Source organism: Fulmarus glacialis, unplaced genomic scaffold, assembly GCF_000690835.1.
Source record: "Fulmarus glacialis isolate BGI_N327 unplaced genomic scaffold, ASM69083v1 scaffold8085, whole genome shotgun sequence".
In the NCBI taxonomy this organism is placed as follows: Eukaryota; Metazoa; Chordata; class Aves; order Procellariiformes; family Procellariidae; genus Fulmarus; species Fulmarus glacialis.
In genome coordinates this window covers 27663-44924 of record NW_009212305.1, presented here as the reverse complement: position 1 = coordinate 44924, position 17262 = coordinate 27663, and the positions used below count along the sequence as shown (strand labels likewise).

The following is a 17262-nucleotide window of genomic DNA, read 5'->3' as shown; positions in this document are numbered from 1 at the left end:
AGTTCTCCTGGCCTGGCAGAACATCCAGGCCCCTTCCTCACTCGGCACCACGGGAAAACAAGGTTGCATCTCTGCGCGCATCTGAACGCAGACAGAGCTATGGTGTGCTTCAGAAGGTCCTCAGTGATCACCAATTTGGGACTGCATCTTCCCTGAAGCTGGGACACATCTGGGGTCATGCACATCTGGAACCAGCAGCAGACAGGAATGCAGAATGTGATCTTGGAAGCCTTGAGACTCAATTTCTTATTTTATGTTAAATTTACATCTCACAGAACTACAGCAGTATATTTTCTTTACACTTCATGTGATTTTCATGCACATTTAATCAGAATTTTAGGAAGTAAGATATCCTATGAAAACTGCAAAGACTGAAGACTGCTTTTCCTGTTTGGGCATCAGGCTTGCATGTAACTCTTGTTACTAAATTGCTTTGAAAATCAAAAATAATTGACATTTTAAAAGACAACAGCTTTTATAGCAGTGCAAAAAGACACAATTCTGAATATAAAAATTTGGGCATAAGTAGAACCAGAAATAATTTCAAAGAGTGAAAAAAAGATGCATTATAAAAACATCAACGTAGTTAAAACAGACCCACAGCCTGCGCGTGTAGCTGTGCTGGGCATCACATCTGACAGCTATGTAAGACTGCATCTTTCTGACGGTCAATCCAGTGTGATTCAAGGCTATTGCTGCAGCTCCCACTCAGACTTGGAGGTGGCTCCCCAGAGCTGCTACTTATAAAGGGGCAGAGGAGAAAAAACAGCTTGAGAATCTGCAAAGTGGCCTGCTGCTGCCATCACACAGCTGCCATCACACAGCATTTTTGAGCAGTTGTTGTCGAGAAGACCCTTCAGGCTGCCGTGCTGTGCCAGAAGAGGAAGAGAAGGACAACGTTTGCTGCACCTTGTTTTTCCAGAAGGTCTGCATGCCTATTTACAACCTCCAGAAGCTGTCTCCGCATCTCCCACTCCTACAGGTCACAGCAAGGCTTTTCTCAATGTTTACAAGACCCTGCCAAGTGAGTTCCCAGTTCACAGTCAGTCATAGTTGTGTCAGTTCCCTGTGCTTTTTTTCAGCCTTAAGAAATCTTCTATCCATCCTTAAGCCCGTAACCTTTTTTTAACAGCGCCAAGGGTTCTCCAAACACCTCCTCTTGTGCTCCTCTCTTCACCACTCAGACTTGCCAGCAGGGTGGTTGCTAAGGATGCTATCCTTGAGGGCTACACTGTTGCCTTTTTGTTGAGACAAGAAAAGAAACAAACTACTGTTGTTCTTTGTTTGGTTTCCATGGCATCAAAGATAATTTTTGCTTCTCAGCTCTGAAATGCCAGGCCTTCACCTCTAGGGAAATCTGGTCTTCGAAGAGGCAAGTGCCTGGCATTCTGGGCCGCAGAAGAATAGCTCACTTCCCTCTGCCCCAGGTCCCCAGAGAAAAGCTGCCGTGCTTTACCACCACGTGGTGTTCAGATGGCAAATGGGTGGCTTGGGGTGTGTTTAGCAGGCATAGTCTTTTGAGACTGCTGCACATGGTTGAGCACACACTTGGCAGCCCGAGCTTTTGGGAGATACGAGAGGCTGAGGAGTGCAGGACAGTAATTGAACCTGCACTTCTGAGCTTATGTCTTCCCTTACTGGACATTTCTCTGGCCAGGTGGATGAGAAAGTAGAAAAATGTAATGTCTAAGAAGGCCAGGTGAGCCTAGTTTTGATGCCTATCACTGTGGTTGTTCCTTGTAAGGGCACAATAGGAAACACAAAGCTGTCTACACCAGACATGGGTGACAAAGCAGTTCTGCCTTGTAACATCAGGTCATGAACAAGAACACTTTGTCTTAAATGCCGATGCTTGCTTACTAGTCAGACCTCTTCCTCCAAAGTGCAAACAGTCTCAACGCCCCCGCTGGCCATGAAGTTCCCTGCACTGAACCATGCTTCCCCTAACCAAAATGCACTCTGCCCATTGTAATAGAGGCACAGGTATTGCTAGGGTAGTATTTGTCCATCATTTTCTTGCAAACCAATTTCAGTTAAATGGTTCAGACTGTGCTGGGCTAACAGGTGTAACAGCACTTGGCCATGCTTCTAGGAAAGGCTTCCTAAGTGTACCAACACAGTGATTCTTCTCAAAGACTTCAGTGTCCCTCCAGCACAGAAGTAGTCATGAGAGACCTCTTTACAGATTCATGTGAGCAAAGAAGGCATTGTACAGTGTTATTTAAACATCTGCATTTATACCCTGTCCAAGCACCAGCATTTGAACAAGGGATGGTATCAGTCAGCATGACCTACAGCAGTAGGAGGTGCTAGTGGTAACAGACCAGCCTTGCCCCAGCATGACCAAAGGCACGTAAATAGCAGTTAGAGAAGCATCAAGCTGGTGTGAAGTGATGGTGCAAGGGGGCATACGCATTAACCTTGTACATTATAGACTTAATTTCTTTAGGAAAAGGACGCAAAATATCTGCATGTTTCCACTAGTATCTCCCAAGAATCACACTGTATACAGATGCAGGTCATTTCAGTGTACTTATCACTGTCTGCATGGGGTGGAATAATTCACGCAAATTCCAATATAAACTATCTTGGGCAGTAAAAAGGATAAGCAGTAACTGAGGTGAAAGAATTCAGGTCTGCTCAGCAACCAGCGTGCAGGAAGAGTCACATTCCTCACTTTCCTTAAGACACTAAGCCAAAGCACAGAGCGTGCCAATTCTTAGTGGTTCCTACCACCACCCTTACAATAACTTCGGGAGATAAGTCCTTCTCTTGATTAACTTTCAGCTATCAACCTGGAGACAAGCTGTTCCTCACCACAACCATTATGACCCATCAGCACCATCAGCCCTTGATGCCAACAAATTCCAAAGCTCTAAGATAAAAGTCAAGTTTATGCATTATGAAAAGCAAATAAAACATACTAAAATACACATACAGACTTAGGTAAAACAAAGCCAAATTGTGGAAACATGGCTTTTTTGGTAAAAAGGAGAATAAGCCAGGTGCAACATTTTGCTTGTGCAAAGTCATATTTGCCCTAACTTGTCAATTTTGATTTTCAACACAGAAGGAGAATGGTATTCTATTCTCACTACTTTTTTTTTCTTGTCGTATCCCAATTAATCCTGCTTTCCTTTGGATCTGCAAAGGAGGCATGTGACTTATTCAGTACAGCATAAAAGAGGAAATACTTTACCTCTCAAGCTCACATACAAAAATGCAACCTATTTCTCCCTCCTTCCCAACCACAATTAGTTTTTAAACTTACAAAAAGGCAAAAATAGGTTGTTAATGGTTTTTTTCTTGTTCTGCAGTTTCCAAACACACTGAGGTTTTCATTCAACATAAATTCTTCCCCATTTTCAGGGGTGTTTGACCCAAAGAAAGACTACCTAGTAGGAGTTCATATCAGTCCAAAATACTAAATTGTTCAAAGTACAATTCATAGCAGCAGCAAGACTCCAAATCTCACAAAATATATCCCATTTGGAACATCCTCAAAATTGTTACTTGTGGGCTCTCAACATAAAAAAAGCTACCCTTCAAAATCAGTGTTTTTGCTTTTTTAATTTACTTATTGGGCAGTCAGATTTTATAAGGCTTCCTATTTTTGCAGCAGTGGTCTCCTTAAAGCATTTTTAGATCTGTGCAAAATAAGCAGCAATAATCTTCTGCCCCTTTTGTCCTCACTTGATATAAATGTAGAGAGATAGGAAGTTGGTAACTTTTATATTCTACAATAGGGCGGTCATTGACAATCACACACAGTTTAGCATGACTGCAATAGAAGTCTAAAGTAAGAACAGAAAGTCCCAAAGGAATTGGTTGGGGAAGGGCAAAGTAGAAATTTATTGAGGGTACCTTGGAATAAGCTTTGTTTCTCTTTTGTACAAGTACAGGTAAGGGTGTTTCTGCTTAAGAAGGTGGGAATTACTACAGAAGCTCCTCAAAAATCAAGAAGCAGCTGATCACTCAAGCTCATCCAAGAGAGACATCTGAAGGGATCAGGAAGAACCTTTGCTGAATTAAGTACTTACTTTGTGGGAAATTCATCTCTCATCCCACCGCCATGTGCCTGACTCACTTCTGATACACCATTATATGCTAGGCTAAAGAAACCAACAGCCTTTCTGGTCCCTACAGGACCAAGCAACATTCTCATGGGAAAGTCAAAAGAAATATTACATTCTGGTGGGGTTTTTTGCTTTACCTTTAAATTCTTTAGCGTGATTAAAAATGTTTACATCATTAATTGCCGAGTAGAAGGAAAGCATGCGAACAAACAGGCCTGGATTAAATCAAGCACTCCTTGTAAAGCTACGAAATGCAACCAACAAGAATCAGAAAAGAACAGCAACTTAACAAAACCATAACATCAAAATACTCCTCAGGCCTCCTGAAAGAGAGAAATTCTAGACAGTTTTTGAACCTCAAGCTCGAATATGTTTTGCTAAAAGACAGGACAATTCAATTATACCAAATTCTGGCTCAGAAAAAAGAAACTAAAGCTTACCATAGAAACAGATGCATCTTCAGAGGATTTATGGTAGAGACTGGAAATTTTTTCTGCACGCATAAGGTATTCTGCAGTCTTCCTTTTCACTGCTTCTCGACGAGTTGGACTTGATTCACCTCAATGGAGAAAAAGGAAGTTATTTTTTCTATAGAGAGCGAGGTATTAAGTAATCAAAGCACATCACTCCTTTGATTCTACCTTTTTTATTTCCTTTGGGTTATTCATAATCGAACCTACAGATATGCATCTTATAAAAAGCAAGTACTATGATATCAGAGTTCTACAAAAATAACAATTTAAGCCTTGCTATAGACTAAGGTAAATAAAAAGTCTTACCTCATTTTTCTGTGATTTGGAATATGTTCCTATGGTAACATAAGTAAGAACTGAAACAAACAACTGATCTGAACATTGTACCCCAAAAAAAACTCAATTAGGGAAGACACGATAAGACATTTACAACAAAACAATAAACGTGGTTTTTGCTCATGTTTCTAATATGGGCTTTCCTAAGGATAAAAGAGAGTCAGAAATGCTATCAATAGCCAGAAGGCAACATGAGAAACACCAAGAACTCTTGCTCACAGCTTTCCAATGCTACCTGCGCTCTTTGCCTGCTAGTTTGGGGTGACACAGGAAGAAATGAAGAAGCGCTTGCACCAACTGCTTTACTTCCCAGATGGCTGCACAACCTTTGTGTTATATCTAATCTATCCAAGCTCTTGGAAGAGGTGAGAATACTGTAATACCACACAAATTCTGTATTCACTCTAAAACTTACAGTTTATGTAAGTTTTCATGTTTACATCATGAGCAGTATATTGTTATAATAGATTCAATTTGTGATGACACCACCTAACCATTCAACCACCAAGCAAAGATAAAAAGATTGTGAGCCACAACTGTTATAACAGAGAATTGAGATTACTATGCTGAAAAATAGTTACAGACAACTGTCCCAGAAGAAGCCTGAGCAATAGCAGAGAGTTCATATGGCCCTGACAGTCTCTTCTAGCTGTAAATGAGGCCACCCAAGACTTGCAGAAACACAGCCTTGGCTGTGACAGGCTTCTGCACCAACAGATGCAGCAGCACCTCTCGCAAACCGATGCTCAAACAGAGCAAGGAACTGCAAGGATATCTTGCTGCTCAACATGAAAAACAAGGTAAGGAACAGGAGAGGTAATAAATTAAACACGCAAATACACAAACCCTAACAAACAGCAGATAACAGAGACAATAACAAAGACTAGAACTCCTAAGACACTGATCAATGGGCCATGGAAGGAACCTCTGAGTGTGACCTTGAAGAAGTTCAACCAGCAACTTGGTAACCGATAAGAAAAAAAAAGAGGATTATTGTGGGTTATTAAGAATGAGTCTCATAAAAAAGAGAAAACTTATTATGGGATGTCTGAGGGAGAACTTACTCTTTAAACGCTTGCATGCAAAACATACTGTGGCAGGTTTTCAGCCGGGATTGTGACAATGTGTAAGACGTTGTGAGATGTTTAGGAGCAGGATTAAAGGTGAGGAAAGGGAGGGTTCAAGGTGGAGGGGGGTCACAAGCATGAGAAAACAGAGGTGGGAATTGCATGGGCTGATGGTGTGTAACAGGCTGCTGGTCAATACACCTGTTTGAGTGAGCCCTGTACCTGACCACCACTGTCTGTCTTACCTTCTTATTAAACTCTACTCCTCACCGCTTTCTGCATGAGCGTGCTCATTATTCTCTGTGCATAAGATACACCAACAATCTTCAAGCCAGATAAGCAGACAAGTCAGACAAAATGTCTGAGAGCTGGATCATGGAGCTGGGAGACAGCTACCAGAAAGACCTGAACAGCAGGTCTTTCCCTGACCAGCAATAGTTCAAAAGAGGTTGGTCTGTTCAACACTGTCTGTGGTTATCTAGGTGTCTCTAAAGGCAGTATCCTTCTGCCTGTGTCAATCTGCTTGTGGTCAACCATGTCCATACAGAGTACGTGCGTGCACATGCAAGCCCCTCTCAGAAATTTGCACTCAGCTTCACTACTGGTAGGACCCGAAGAAGGGGTAAGCTGCAGCCGCATCTCTCCAGCAGCTGAGGGCAGGAGGAATCGCTCTGATCCTTCAGTCAGCCGGATCTGGCTAGCTTTAACACGGACTCCTTAATAAAGGACAAGTAGCAGGCTGTCTGACTGCTCAATTTTCCCAAAATACTTTCAAGATGGCAGATAATAATGAAAAACTAAGTACGAGGTCTCTTCAGAAAGTTCGTGGAGAGTTCCTCTGGTGTAGGCTCTCAGACCTGCTGTTTTCCCCCTGACCCATGCAAGAGGGAATGAATCATTGCTCTTGCTTTTAACAATCCTTAGACTCAGAGAGTGAAGAAGGCGGAGGCTCTTTTCCACTTTATATTGCCATGATCTACTACTAGTCATTTTGACCCTGTTAAAATAAAGATTCCCCCTCCCTTTCGTATCATGACTACAAACCACCTAAACACACAGAACCATCACACAGACTCCATCAAGAATAAGTAGAAGAGACTTATGATCTACTCCAAGCTCTGCTGTAAGTGATCTATTGTAAATCTTATTATTCACCTCACAGCAGGAGGAAAAAGTGATTGCCACCTCCTTGGATGGAGACACACAACCCTGCTCTGCAAACACCTTGGATTACACTCGGTTTGGGAAGAAGCTGGACAGTCAGAAATTCAGTGCGCTTTCAGCATACAATATTATGGATATGTAACAATTTCTCAGTAATTTCTCTCATTCTAAAGACAGAGGGGACTTTGTACCAGGTCCAGCACCTCTAATATCAGCCTCCACTTGGTAGGACTCATCTGGGGAAATTCCCCTAGATGAGACTGCCAGTCTTATTCCCATCTAGGATTAAAAAAAAAAAAATAAAAATAACATTCAATTGTTTGCACTTGGATTTGGCTTTATCAGAAGATAATAGATACACAGTATTTTATAAATGTGTGTTGCAATTTCTTAAAACACGACTAACGCTCTTGCTTTCATCTCTACATTTAATCTTACGGCACCATAAAACTTTGTGCCGATCCACTGGTGATCACCCACATTCTCTTAGACACACGAAGTGGTAGTCGCTCAGGGAAAACAAGTCATCTGCACAGCAACAATGAACTCTTCAGCCAGTGTTTTCTTCAAGCAGACTGGTAGAAAACTGCTAGGTTAGTATCTAAGGCTATCATAAAAGTCAAGCTTACTGCTTAGTTGTTAGCTATGTGTATTTAGTTGGGATGTTTATTGCCTTTTTTCAATGCTTCAGTAATTTTACAGTAATTAACACAAACAAGCTAGGATGTCCCCTTAGAGCTGTCTTTGTTCTCCCTACTTTCACAAGACATTAATATCGGTTTTCCTTCTACTCTTCCTTCCTAACTAATTTGTTAAATAACATTTGCAAACTGTTCACTCATTAAAATCTTCAACCATAAAAAAGGGTGTGGATTCACAAAACAACATTTACTCAACAAGTTCTTGCATCTTATTTGTGAATAAGATCATTAATAGTTCAGTCTCTGAATACTGTAACAGGTGGATGTTTGAGAATTGGATTTATGGAAGTAGGATTTTGGCTTTTTATTCTTTAAATCAGTTTGACCAAGAAAAATGTAAAAAGCTACATTCCAATACAAATTCCCATTTAAACAGCCAATATCTCACAAAAATCTGTAAAGAAACTCAGGATATGAATTTAAAAAAAAGAAAAAAAAAATGTTACTTAAAAAGCCTTAAACACAGGGTGATGAGTAATATTAAAGACCCCATAAACTAAAAATAATCTTTAGCATTTATGCCAAATTTCAGGTCATAGAACTTTTCACTTAAAACCTAATAAATCACTAAAACACAGTACTAGAACAAATCCTTATATTTGACAGATGTTAAAGCTGTAATGCAGACTTCATGTTTTTTTTTAAAGGCAATATTGCATTTTGTTATGGGATAGTGTTTTTAGTTATAGAAAATGTGTACTCTTAAAAGAATCCAGTAATTTATTCCTAGTTAAGACCTTTTGATTTAAACACTGTGTGAACATACTGAGCTCCTATTTCCATTCTGTGGTTAGCCCACAATAATCTAAAGAGGTATCTCTCTTTAATTACAATTTATAACTTGAAAGGCATTTTTCTTTAAATGGCAGCAAACAGGAAATGTTTAAACTGTGTCAAAGCCTTTGATGAATCTTTACAACTGCTCATAAAAGATCATCCTGCTTAAAATAATATTGATTTTTCATTTATTTTCCTAGATACTAGAAGATTTACGTTTCATCTGATCAGGATCAAAGCTTCTCCCCCCTCCTGATCACCGGGATTAAATCAGCAATGTCATTTTACATGTTTAAAAACTACACTGCTAAAGCGAGATATAAAAGTGTAGCAAGGCTGATCATAGAGACCTTAAAATAAAAACCCCTCAAGATTCCCCATCTTTCTCCCTCTCTCTCCCTCTGCATTTGCTATGGAGCAGCTGTGCCTCACACAGATTCACATGAATGAAAATATTAAGGCGAGAAACCACCCACTTAGTTTATTTTCCATATGACTTTCCTGTAATTATTTTGTAAACTGTTCACACAACAATATATAAAAACATCTGCAAAAACAGGTAATTAATGTGTCAAGCCAAACTAATGCATTTTTTATGGTGTCCATGCTTCGTCAACTGTAATTATAACTCTTTTTAAGCAAATGATGATGTGTTTGTTGCAATGTGCAAGTGGTTATTTTAGATGCTCTGTTTACTATTACTGCAAACAGAATATAAAAACTCTACAGCTACTTTGTTGCACATATAAGCCTTCATCTACACAAGCACAAGCAGGCTACTCCCTCATTTTCCAAAGGCTTTGCCTATTTCAAAGAAATAAAAATATCTTAAAAAAAAAAAATTGGCTTTGGAAAGGCTGACCAGGCCTCCCGCTGACCAAAGTAACAGTAGCCAGGACATTAGGACAGCAGCCAATGATTTAAAATTTGTTCTTTAATTTTTATTTCTAAGGACGGCTCAGTTACAATATATTTACAAAAACAGACGTTCCTAACAACATTCAAATGATCTTGAAGGTTTGATAGAGGAAAACCACAAATAATCAGAACAATTGTGCCATTGAGTTCATCTGTGACTTGCATGCTTGTTTTTCCATAGTCCACAGATTTGAATGAAGAATACAGAAAAGCAGCATTTCCACAGAATACATACAGAGTAGTAGCATCTGGGAAAATAGCAATATTTTTGCTTGTCTTCTACTCAAACAAGCCTTCTACTCACACCTCATAGCACCTCAGAAGAGTACATACCTTTGAAAGATTAGCTAACTCAATGTTGAAGCGTTAAGTGTTCAGCTCAGTTAACTGTTTATTCAGGCATCAAATCTTCTGTAGTTCTATTGTATAAGAAAATGACTTATGTTCAGGTATTAATAGCAAAAAGTTATTGAAAGGGGGCCATACCCAATAAACTCAAACAAACAAAAAAAACACCTGGGTGGTAAGGACCATGAAAAAAATCTGTCCTTTTCCCGAAAATAATGTGGGGTACTAACAGAACATGTCTCAGATGCATAGAAGTGCTCTCAAACTTGCTCTGGTTCTTAACTATTCTCCTCCACAGATCTAGGATGAAGTCACATGGAAGATGTGTCTTACTGGATGGTAACAAACAAAGATTGCTCTAGTCACCATTTGCCACTAACATATACAATATCCCACATTTGGTAAATCACATATATAGCACGCACCCAGGAATTCTAGATACTCCTTCCTTCCTTTGTGTCTGACCACCTCCAAATCATCCCCAATGGGCATTACAGATTTTCCTCAGGAAGAGCCAATCTGTCAGGACATCATCAGTGCACTCCCTAACTAACTAGCTGCTTGACCAGGATGTGGACATTTCCACAGAAAAGGGAAGGCTAAAAAGTTAGCACTACCTGTCCCAATCTCTGTAACCTCCATATTCCAAATCTTCCTGCTTTTCTCTCAGATTTACTAAAAATATATGTGGGCTGCCTTTATTTAAGAAGATATCAGAAGAGATTTGCTCCAGGAAGGAACGTCCTCTTGCAGAACAGGCTACAAGGAACTTGTGGGAGACTGCCTGTTGTGCTAACCCCAAACTCCATGTTCTTAACAATTTAAACAGTAAAACTTTCTCTAAATACTGAAATCTTCAATGAAACATTTATAATTGCCAAATCTAACAGCTATAATACCATTTTTTATTTTTAAAAGTTTCTTTATCTTCTTCACAGTCTTCCTGCACATATCACCCAGCTGGATTGCTGAATTTTTCAAAGAATTGCTCTCTATAAAAATGCAAGGGAGTAAGCCTTAAAAGATTTATTTCTTCTCACAATGAAAAGAGGTTTAGCAGCACCTTCCTTATTAGTGGGTAGCCCAGCTGTTATTTTTGCCTAATTGGTTCAAGAGGACCTCTGTTCTTCTTAGGGCAAACACTTCTTACATCATGTGAAGCAGACTCCTTTGTCCATATTAGCCAAACAAAAGCTCAGGCACACCGTAAGTGACAATGCGACTCATAATCCAGCACAGGTTTGTGACCACTTTGGACACAGTTTTATAACCCCGAAATTTATTTCAGGTAGGGGAAGAGCTGCTGACTTTGGAACAAGTCTCCTCCAACTTTCACAGGAGAGTGGGTAACCTTTAATTTTCAAACAATTACTTAAGTGAAATGTGGCAGGTGCTGGGGTAGATGGACACTTCAGCATCAAGGAAGGATACTATAGATTTTAGCAGCAGGTGGCAGTTTGGAATTGTGAAATAAGCCCGTTAGCTCATCATCTCTAGTACGCTATATATTATATTAACGATGAGTTCCTTTGAGGTGGTGGCCAAATTCTGCAGCTGAAAAAAAAAACTGTAAATATTAAAAAATAAGACCAAGGTTAAGCCCATTAGGGTAAAACAGTTTGAAGTAATCTTTTCTCCTCTTTTTTTTTTTTAACATTTTGAGAGAGTCAAAATTTATTAAGATGCACTACATTTATCATTATTCTTTCTTGCTTTTTGAAGATTCAGGACAGTACTGTACTCTAGCAACCAAGAAGAAAAGCCACTTAAAAGTTAAACCTCTCATGCTGAAGCACAAATGTGTGACAGTGAGTGAACACCTAGGAATTCTTCCAACTTTCCAGTGTTCTCATAACTATTATGTCTGTATTTTATACATCATCTTCATTGCAGGTTGCTCGAGACACACACAGATCTACACTTCCTGTGAAGTTACCAATTCTGCATCCTGTAGAAAACCTAAGGGTTACACACCAGTGGTGTAAATGTCTAGGTGAACACCTCTCTGGAAAAAAAATGTTGGCATATGTGCCAAAGTTAAGATTACATAGAAGAATGGTGTGGGTGAAATGTGTTTGAGTGACCAGTAAAGCAGGAGTCAGTAACACTCAAGATAATAAGAAATGTAACTTTCCAGAAACACTAATCAACAAACATGTGTTTATAGAGAAACTCTCATGTTAAATCCACAAGGTGGTGGTAGCTTTTCATGTGCATGTGTGACTATCTGGAAGAAACTAAAATCAATGGTCACATAGCACACGCCATTTCAGGGAGGAAAAGCTTAACTTCCATCTGCTAAAACTTGTAGTCTTCAACCACAAGATTTTTCACCAAAGTAAGACTTCTCAATGTGAGAAATATCCTTGAACTCTTTCCTGTAAAACTACATAAGAATAAAGGAAAAAAAGAAACAACCCTGTGAGCATTGCAAGACAGAAGGACAAGCAGTGGCATCCTAGCACAGATGAGGAAGCAAAATGGTGACAGCAGCAGCAGGTCCTCCAACACAAGCACCACAGGAACATGAGGAGAGCACTGACAGTCAGAGCAAGGAAAAGAAGTTAAACAGGCCACCACCACAGAAGAGAGGAAAAGACTTTCCAAGTTCTCCGCACTCTTCCTTCTTAACTAAAAGGACAAGTCCAAATTAGAATTAGCAACCACAAACATTTCTTGCTTCAGAGCAGAGGGAACCCAGGCACACAGACACCTACCCCATCATGCAAGAACAAGTTACTGCCGTTTGAAGGATAAAGTATTGCAAAAAGAAAAAAGACAGATGAAAAAACAATTATGAGATTCATCAATCCTGATGGTCTAATAGTACCCATATCTATGTATTAAATATAATTCCTACGTACTTTTATATAGTACTGTGGAAAATGGTATCATTCCATGAGCAATCACTAAAATCTCTAAAACAGACAAGCCAGCGGCAGGCCCTGTAGAGATCAAACCAATACTAGTCCTTCTACGCAGCTCTGAAGCTAGAGAAGCTATTTTGGAAAGAGGACAGGAAAAAAGAAAAGGAGCATGGGAAAAGAGAGAAGGTGTATATGCAAGAACTGTTTGGGGGCAAGGGGGGTGGAAATCAGAGCACTGATTATCATGCAGCATCATGCCCTTAAACATACCTACGCAATTTTTCTATTCCAGCTAGTAGTTTGCCTCAATTCACCCACACTGCCCGAGGCATTTAATTCTGAAAGAGGACAGGAAAAAAGAAAAGGAGCATGGGAAAAGAGAGAAGGTGTATATGCAAGAACTGTTTGGGGGCAAGGGGGGTGGAAATCAGAGCACTGATTATCATGCAGCATCATGCCCTTAAACATACCTACGCAATTTTTCTATTCCAGCTAGTAGTTTGCCTCAATTCACCCACACTGCCCGAGGCATTTAATTCTTCAGCCAGAGACTTCAGTTTTCTCACCTAAGGACAGAAGCAGCACTGTAACCTAGATCAGTCTGTTCTGTCTGCACTGTATGCTGGAAGAAGTGTGGCAACCCTACTAGGTCTTCTGATGGGAGGTAGAAACCCCACGCAGCAACAGTCAAAAGAAGATTAATGCACTTAGCTGCAGCTAAGTGCTGGCTAACAACAGCTGAGATAAAAGGCTGTGCAGGCAGGAAGAGACGCCTGTCAAAGAGGCTGGGCATGAGCAGCAACCTGGCAAGGAGCCGCTATGAGGACAGACTTGGAAATCTTGGAAAGGTCAGACCAACACCAAGCCAATGCAGCTAGCTGTGCCCCCCAGAAGAGGGAAGAAAGAACAGATTTTTAAGGCCCACCTCATCACATATTTCTGATTTTTTAATAGCCAGATGCTAAGCAACTACATCCAGAGTCATCTCTGCATCATGCCCTACATGTTGGCTTACAGGTATTGCTACAATTCACCTTTACATGTATTGTAAGGCTCTAAGCTGTGCAGCAGGTGCTAAACCCCAGACCTTTATCAGCCTCTTGGTGCAAAGAAGTCTTGCAGTTTAAGTGGAACTTTGCCTTGAGTATTCCTTTACATAGCTGAATCTGGCTGTATTTATACATTAACCAACTTCACCATACTTTATTGGCAGATGCTGTATTTTACTGCTTTGCCACAACAAAGTGTCTAAACCCAGTACTTTTGCATATGGAATGATATCACTCAGGGTGATCCATCCAGCATCTACTGCACAGCAATGGATGCTATAGCACTAATCTGCTCTGAAGCTCTGTATGGTCTGCAATGGGCTTGAAGCCGACACATTTCCATTATGAACAGCTCGTAGCCCATATTAGCATGGGTTTCAGCATCACTGGCAGCACAGCGGTATTAGATGACTTTTTTTTTAAGCAAACCACGGTATTTCCAACATCCCTTCTTAATCTAACTGCGTGTCAATAGACAAGTCCTCTCACAAACATCTAACCTTCTGAAACAGCAGCTGTGATTCCAAGGTTGAATGAAGCACTAGGAGAGAGGGAGTATTTTGTATGGTTGCTTAGAAAGTTTAACCCAAATGATCCTACAGCATTCTTACAGTCCAATAGCGGGAAACAGACGGGTTTCAGCTCCTTTGGAAGGAATCAGGGCAGGAAAGTTTTTGTGTTGACTGGTTCCAGCCTCAGTGGAAGCATAAAGCTACAACAGAGAATAAGGTGAGTGATGATACATCATGGGGAGAATTACAGTTCCGTCGGTCACCCTGTCATTAACCTTCCCCTGTGGGGCCCAGCACAACTCTTAAGGTTTCCCTGCAGACATCAGCTCACACCCCAATGCATCTTCTCAGAAAACAGGTCTGTTGCTTCCTTAAAGATGTTGCTCCAATCAGGCACAGCTGCTGGGTAGCTGAGAAACTGCCTAAGAGACTGTTACTCTCAATGAGAAACGCTACTCAGAGGACTTAACAACTGAAAAGAATTTAAAATAGCTACTGTGTTGTAACAGAAGTTGTCTTCATAAGTGCCATTCAACAAACAAGCAAAGGTGCTTTTCACTCTGGAAGCCAGAAACACGCATCTGGAACAGCCATGGCTCCTCTTCCCCTTTTCATAAAGCACTGTCTCCTTGGCATTCTGTCAAGCATGCTCCTGTTTGCATCCCTGGCTCCATCACAAGTTCAAATCATAGCCCATCATAATCCCAGTAATTAGACACAAGTTGGTTTGTTTTCAGTATATCAAAAAATATCATCTAGTTGTCCAAAGTATTCTCAGCATTTCATTGTATATGCGTTTCTGGGTTAAAAGTCAAAGTCATTTTAGCAAGGTTCCAGTAATTTGTGTAATTTTTGTTCCAGCCCTGTTTACTGGATAAACATTAAAATAGCACAGAGCAGTGCAAAACTGACATTCACAGCCCGCTTTCAAAGACACCAGCAGCTTATCTAGAAGTTGTAGATACCTAATGCAAAATACAGATACCTAGAAAACAGCTTGCTGCTGCTAAGCTGGCTTAAGAGGCACCACCATACTTCATGCAACGAGGTCCATGCTGCCTAGCCGAACCAGTCCCCTAAAACAAATAAATATTCGTTATGTCCAGCCACAGCTGCTACACATGTGAAAACTAACACCCCAAATCTCTGACAGAGTAAATGGATCATCTCCCTTCAGATGCTAATGTGTAACATGGAGCCCTTGTATGTAACAGACCAGCAAGGAACACATTTGCTTTCTAAACCACATGGAACAGATCCTGTACTTTTCCACACGAATTAGACTGACCATATTGTGAAACATTCTTGCTTCATCATGTGCCTGAAGTTACTGAAACCCAGCAACAAGCAAGTGTTAACTCTGTGTTTATCACACAGCTCAGACTGCCCAGATCCATCCTGGATATAACATGAGAACAGTTGGAGTTGGAAAAAGGGGAGCGGTTTATACAGACAGGACTCCCTCCTTTATTACAAAAAAAACTCTTTCCATAATTTTAGCCCCCTGATCTATTTTTTCCTAATATAAACTACATCCTACACCAAAGTCAGGGAAAGCACTAGTTCACATAAAACACAGTTAACTTCCAGCCTAGAAGTTGGTGGCTTGCTATTGATTAGTGCGTTTTTTCCACCACTAGGCCTGAAGCAATGCATTGACCTCAAAGTGCTCTGACATGCTAACAAAACAAAGGAACAGCTATACTTGTGAACCAAAGTTTCTATCAATTAATATACTTGTCTTCTAGTATGCTTAAAAAGGCAGAAGATTTGAATTCCAGAAGGTTTCAGCTTCTGGAGAATTGTTTAACCATCCTATGCAATCCTTACAGACCTGCTTTCCAAAAGCTCAAGAATACTGTACACAACAATACCCAGAAAACGCATGAGGGGCAGCAGAATCAATACGTTTTCAGAGGAAAAAGGAAATGATGGCAGCCATTCCCTCTCACCGCACGCGAGGGAGCTCTGGTATAAATGAAGCGGGGAAGTACAAGAGGTACAGGTAGTCCAAGGGCTCTGCTGCCAGTCCAATGCATTCTCCTCCTTCCCACTGACAAACGTGTTTAATATTAAATGCATGTACGGAGCAGAACTAGGCCCAAGATGTATAAAGAGCAGATGCCCAGACTTCAAGGTATACAGCAGCCTCTCGGAGCACAGACAGCGTTCATTCCCCAAGTGACATGCAGATCAGGCCTTTTGGCAGGACTGTGAATAGGACATTAAAAGAGTTAGTACTAAAACTCTGCAAGAGGCTAGCAGAGGAAAATACATATGCACCTTGCACAGTATAATTAACACCACTATACTTGTGAGAGCATGCACATACAGCTGAAAATGAAGTCAAGATGTACATTTCTTTGCTGTAAGCATATACAACACCTGCCTCACCTAGTATTAGTGCCATCAGCTCAGAGAGCTGGAAGGTTGTCAGGAAAGTAACAGACTCAAGTGTGCTCCCCCTGCCTTTATGGAAGCCAGCTACTTCAAACTAAACAACACAAGTCTATAAACTTGCAGTAATAAATTTACTCGTACACAATTTTGATGGGGCAGCCTTAAGAAGTAAGTAGATCTTCTTGTACCGAGTCTAAAGGAGCGTCTGGCAACAGAGACACCCTTATTTTTCAGATACATCTAACCGACTTATAGAGGCACTAAATTTCCAAGGTAATTCTGAGAGAAGCTTCCAACACAGAGGGTGGATGATGTTTCTTTTTTCTCCCTGGTACACTAGTTACATTTCCTGATTGCAATTCTTAGGGGTCAATTTCTATTTCCTTGGTGCCACCACGTGGCAAAAATATGTATTACCATTTAACATGCAAAAGCCACTTCCAGTCCATTCTAAAGAGAGGCCACATACTCTCTAATGGCTGTACACTGGAAGGCAATGTCACTTTAATGTGTGTGTAAGCATATATGAACGCTGTGTTTCACTTTCAGATATTACAAAGCCTAATCTACACAA

At 40.5% G+C, this 17262-nt stretch overlaps 1 protein-coding gene across 5 annotated transcripts in view; it reads right to left on the bottom strand.

Annotated features, from left to right (window-relative positions):
- Window positions 1-17262, bottom strand: part of RPS6KC1 (ribosomal protein S6 kinase, 52kDa, polypeptide 1) — an 85192-nt gene that overhangs the window by 44786 nt on the left and 23144 nt on the right. For all 5 annotated transcript variants that reach the window (XM_009577836.1, XM_009577835.1, XM_009577834.1 and 2 more), the window contains one exon: window positions 4517-4635. In XM_009577836.1, the coding sequence (XP_009576131.1) occupies window positions 4517-4635 (119 nt within the window). The remainder of the gene's footprint in view (window positions 1-4516; window positions 4636-17262) is intronic.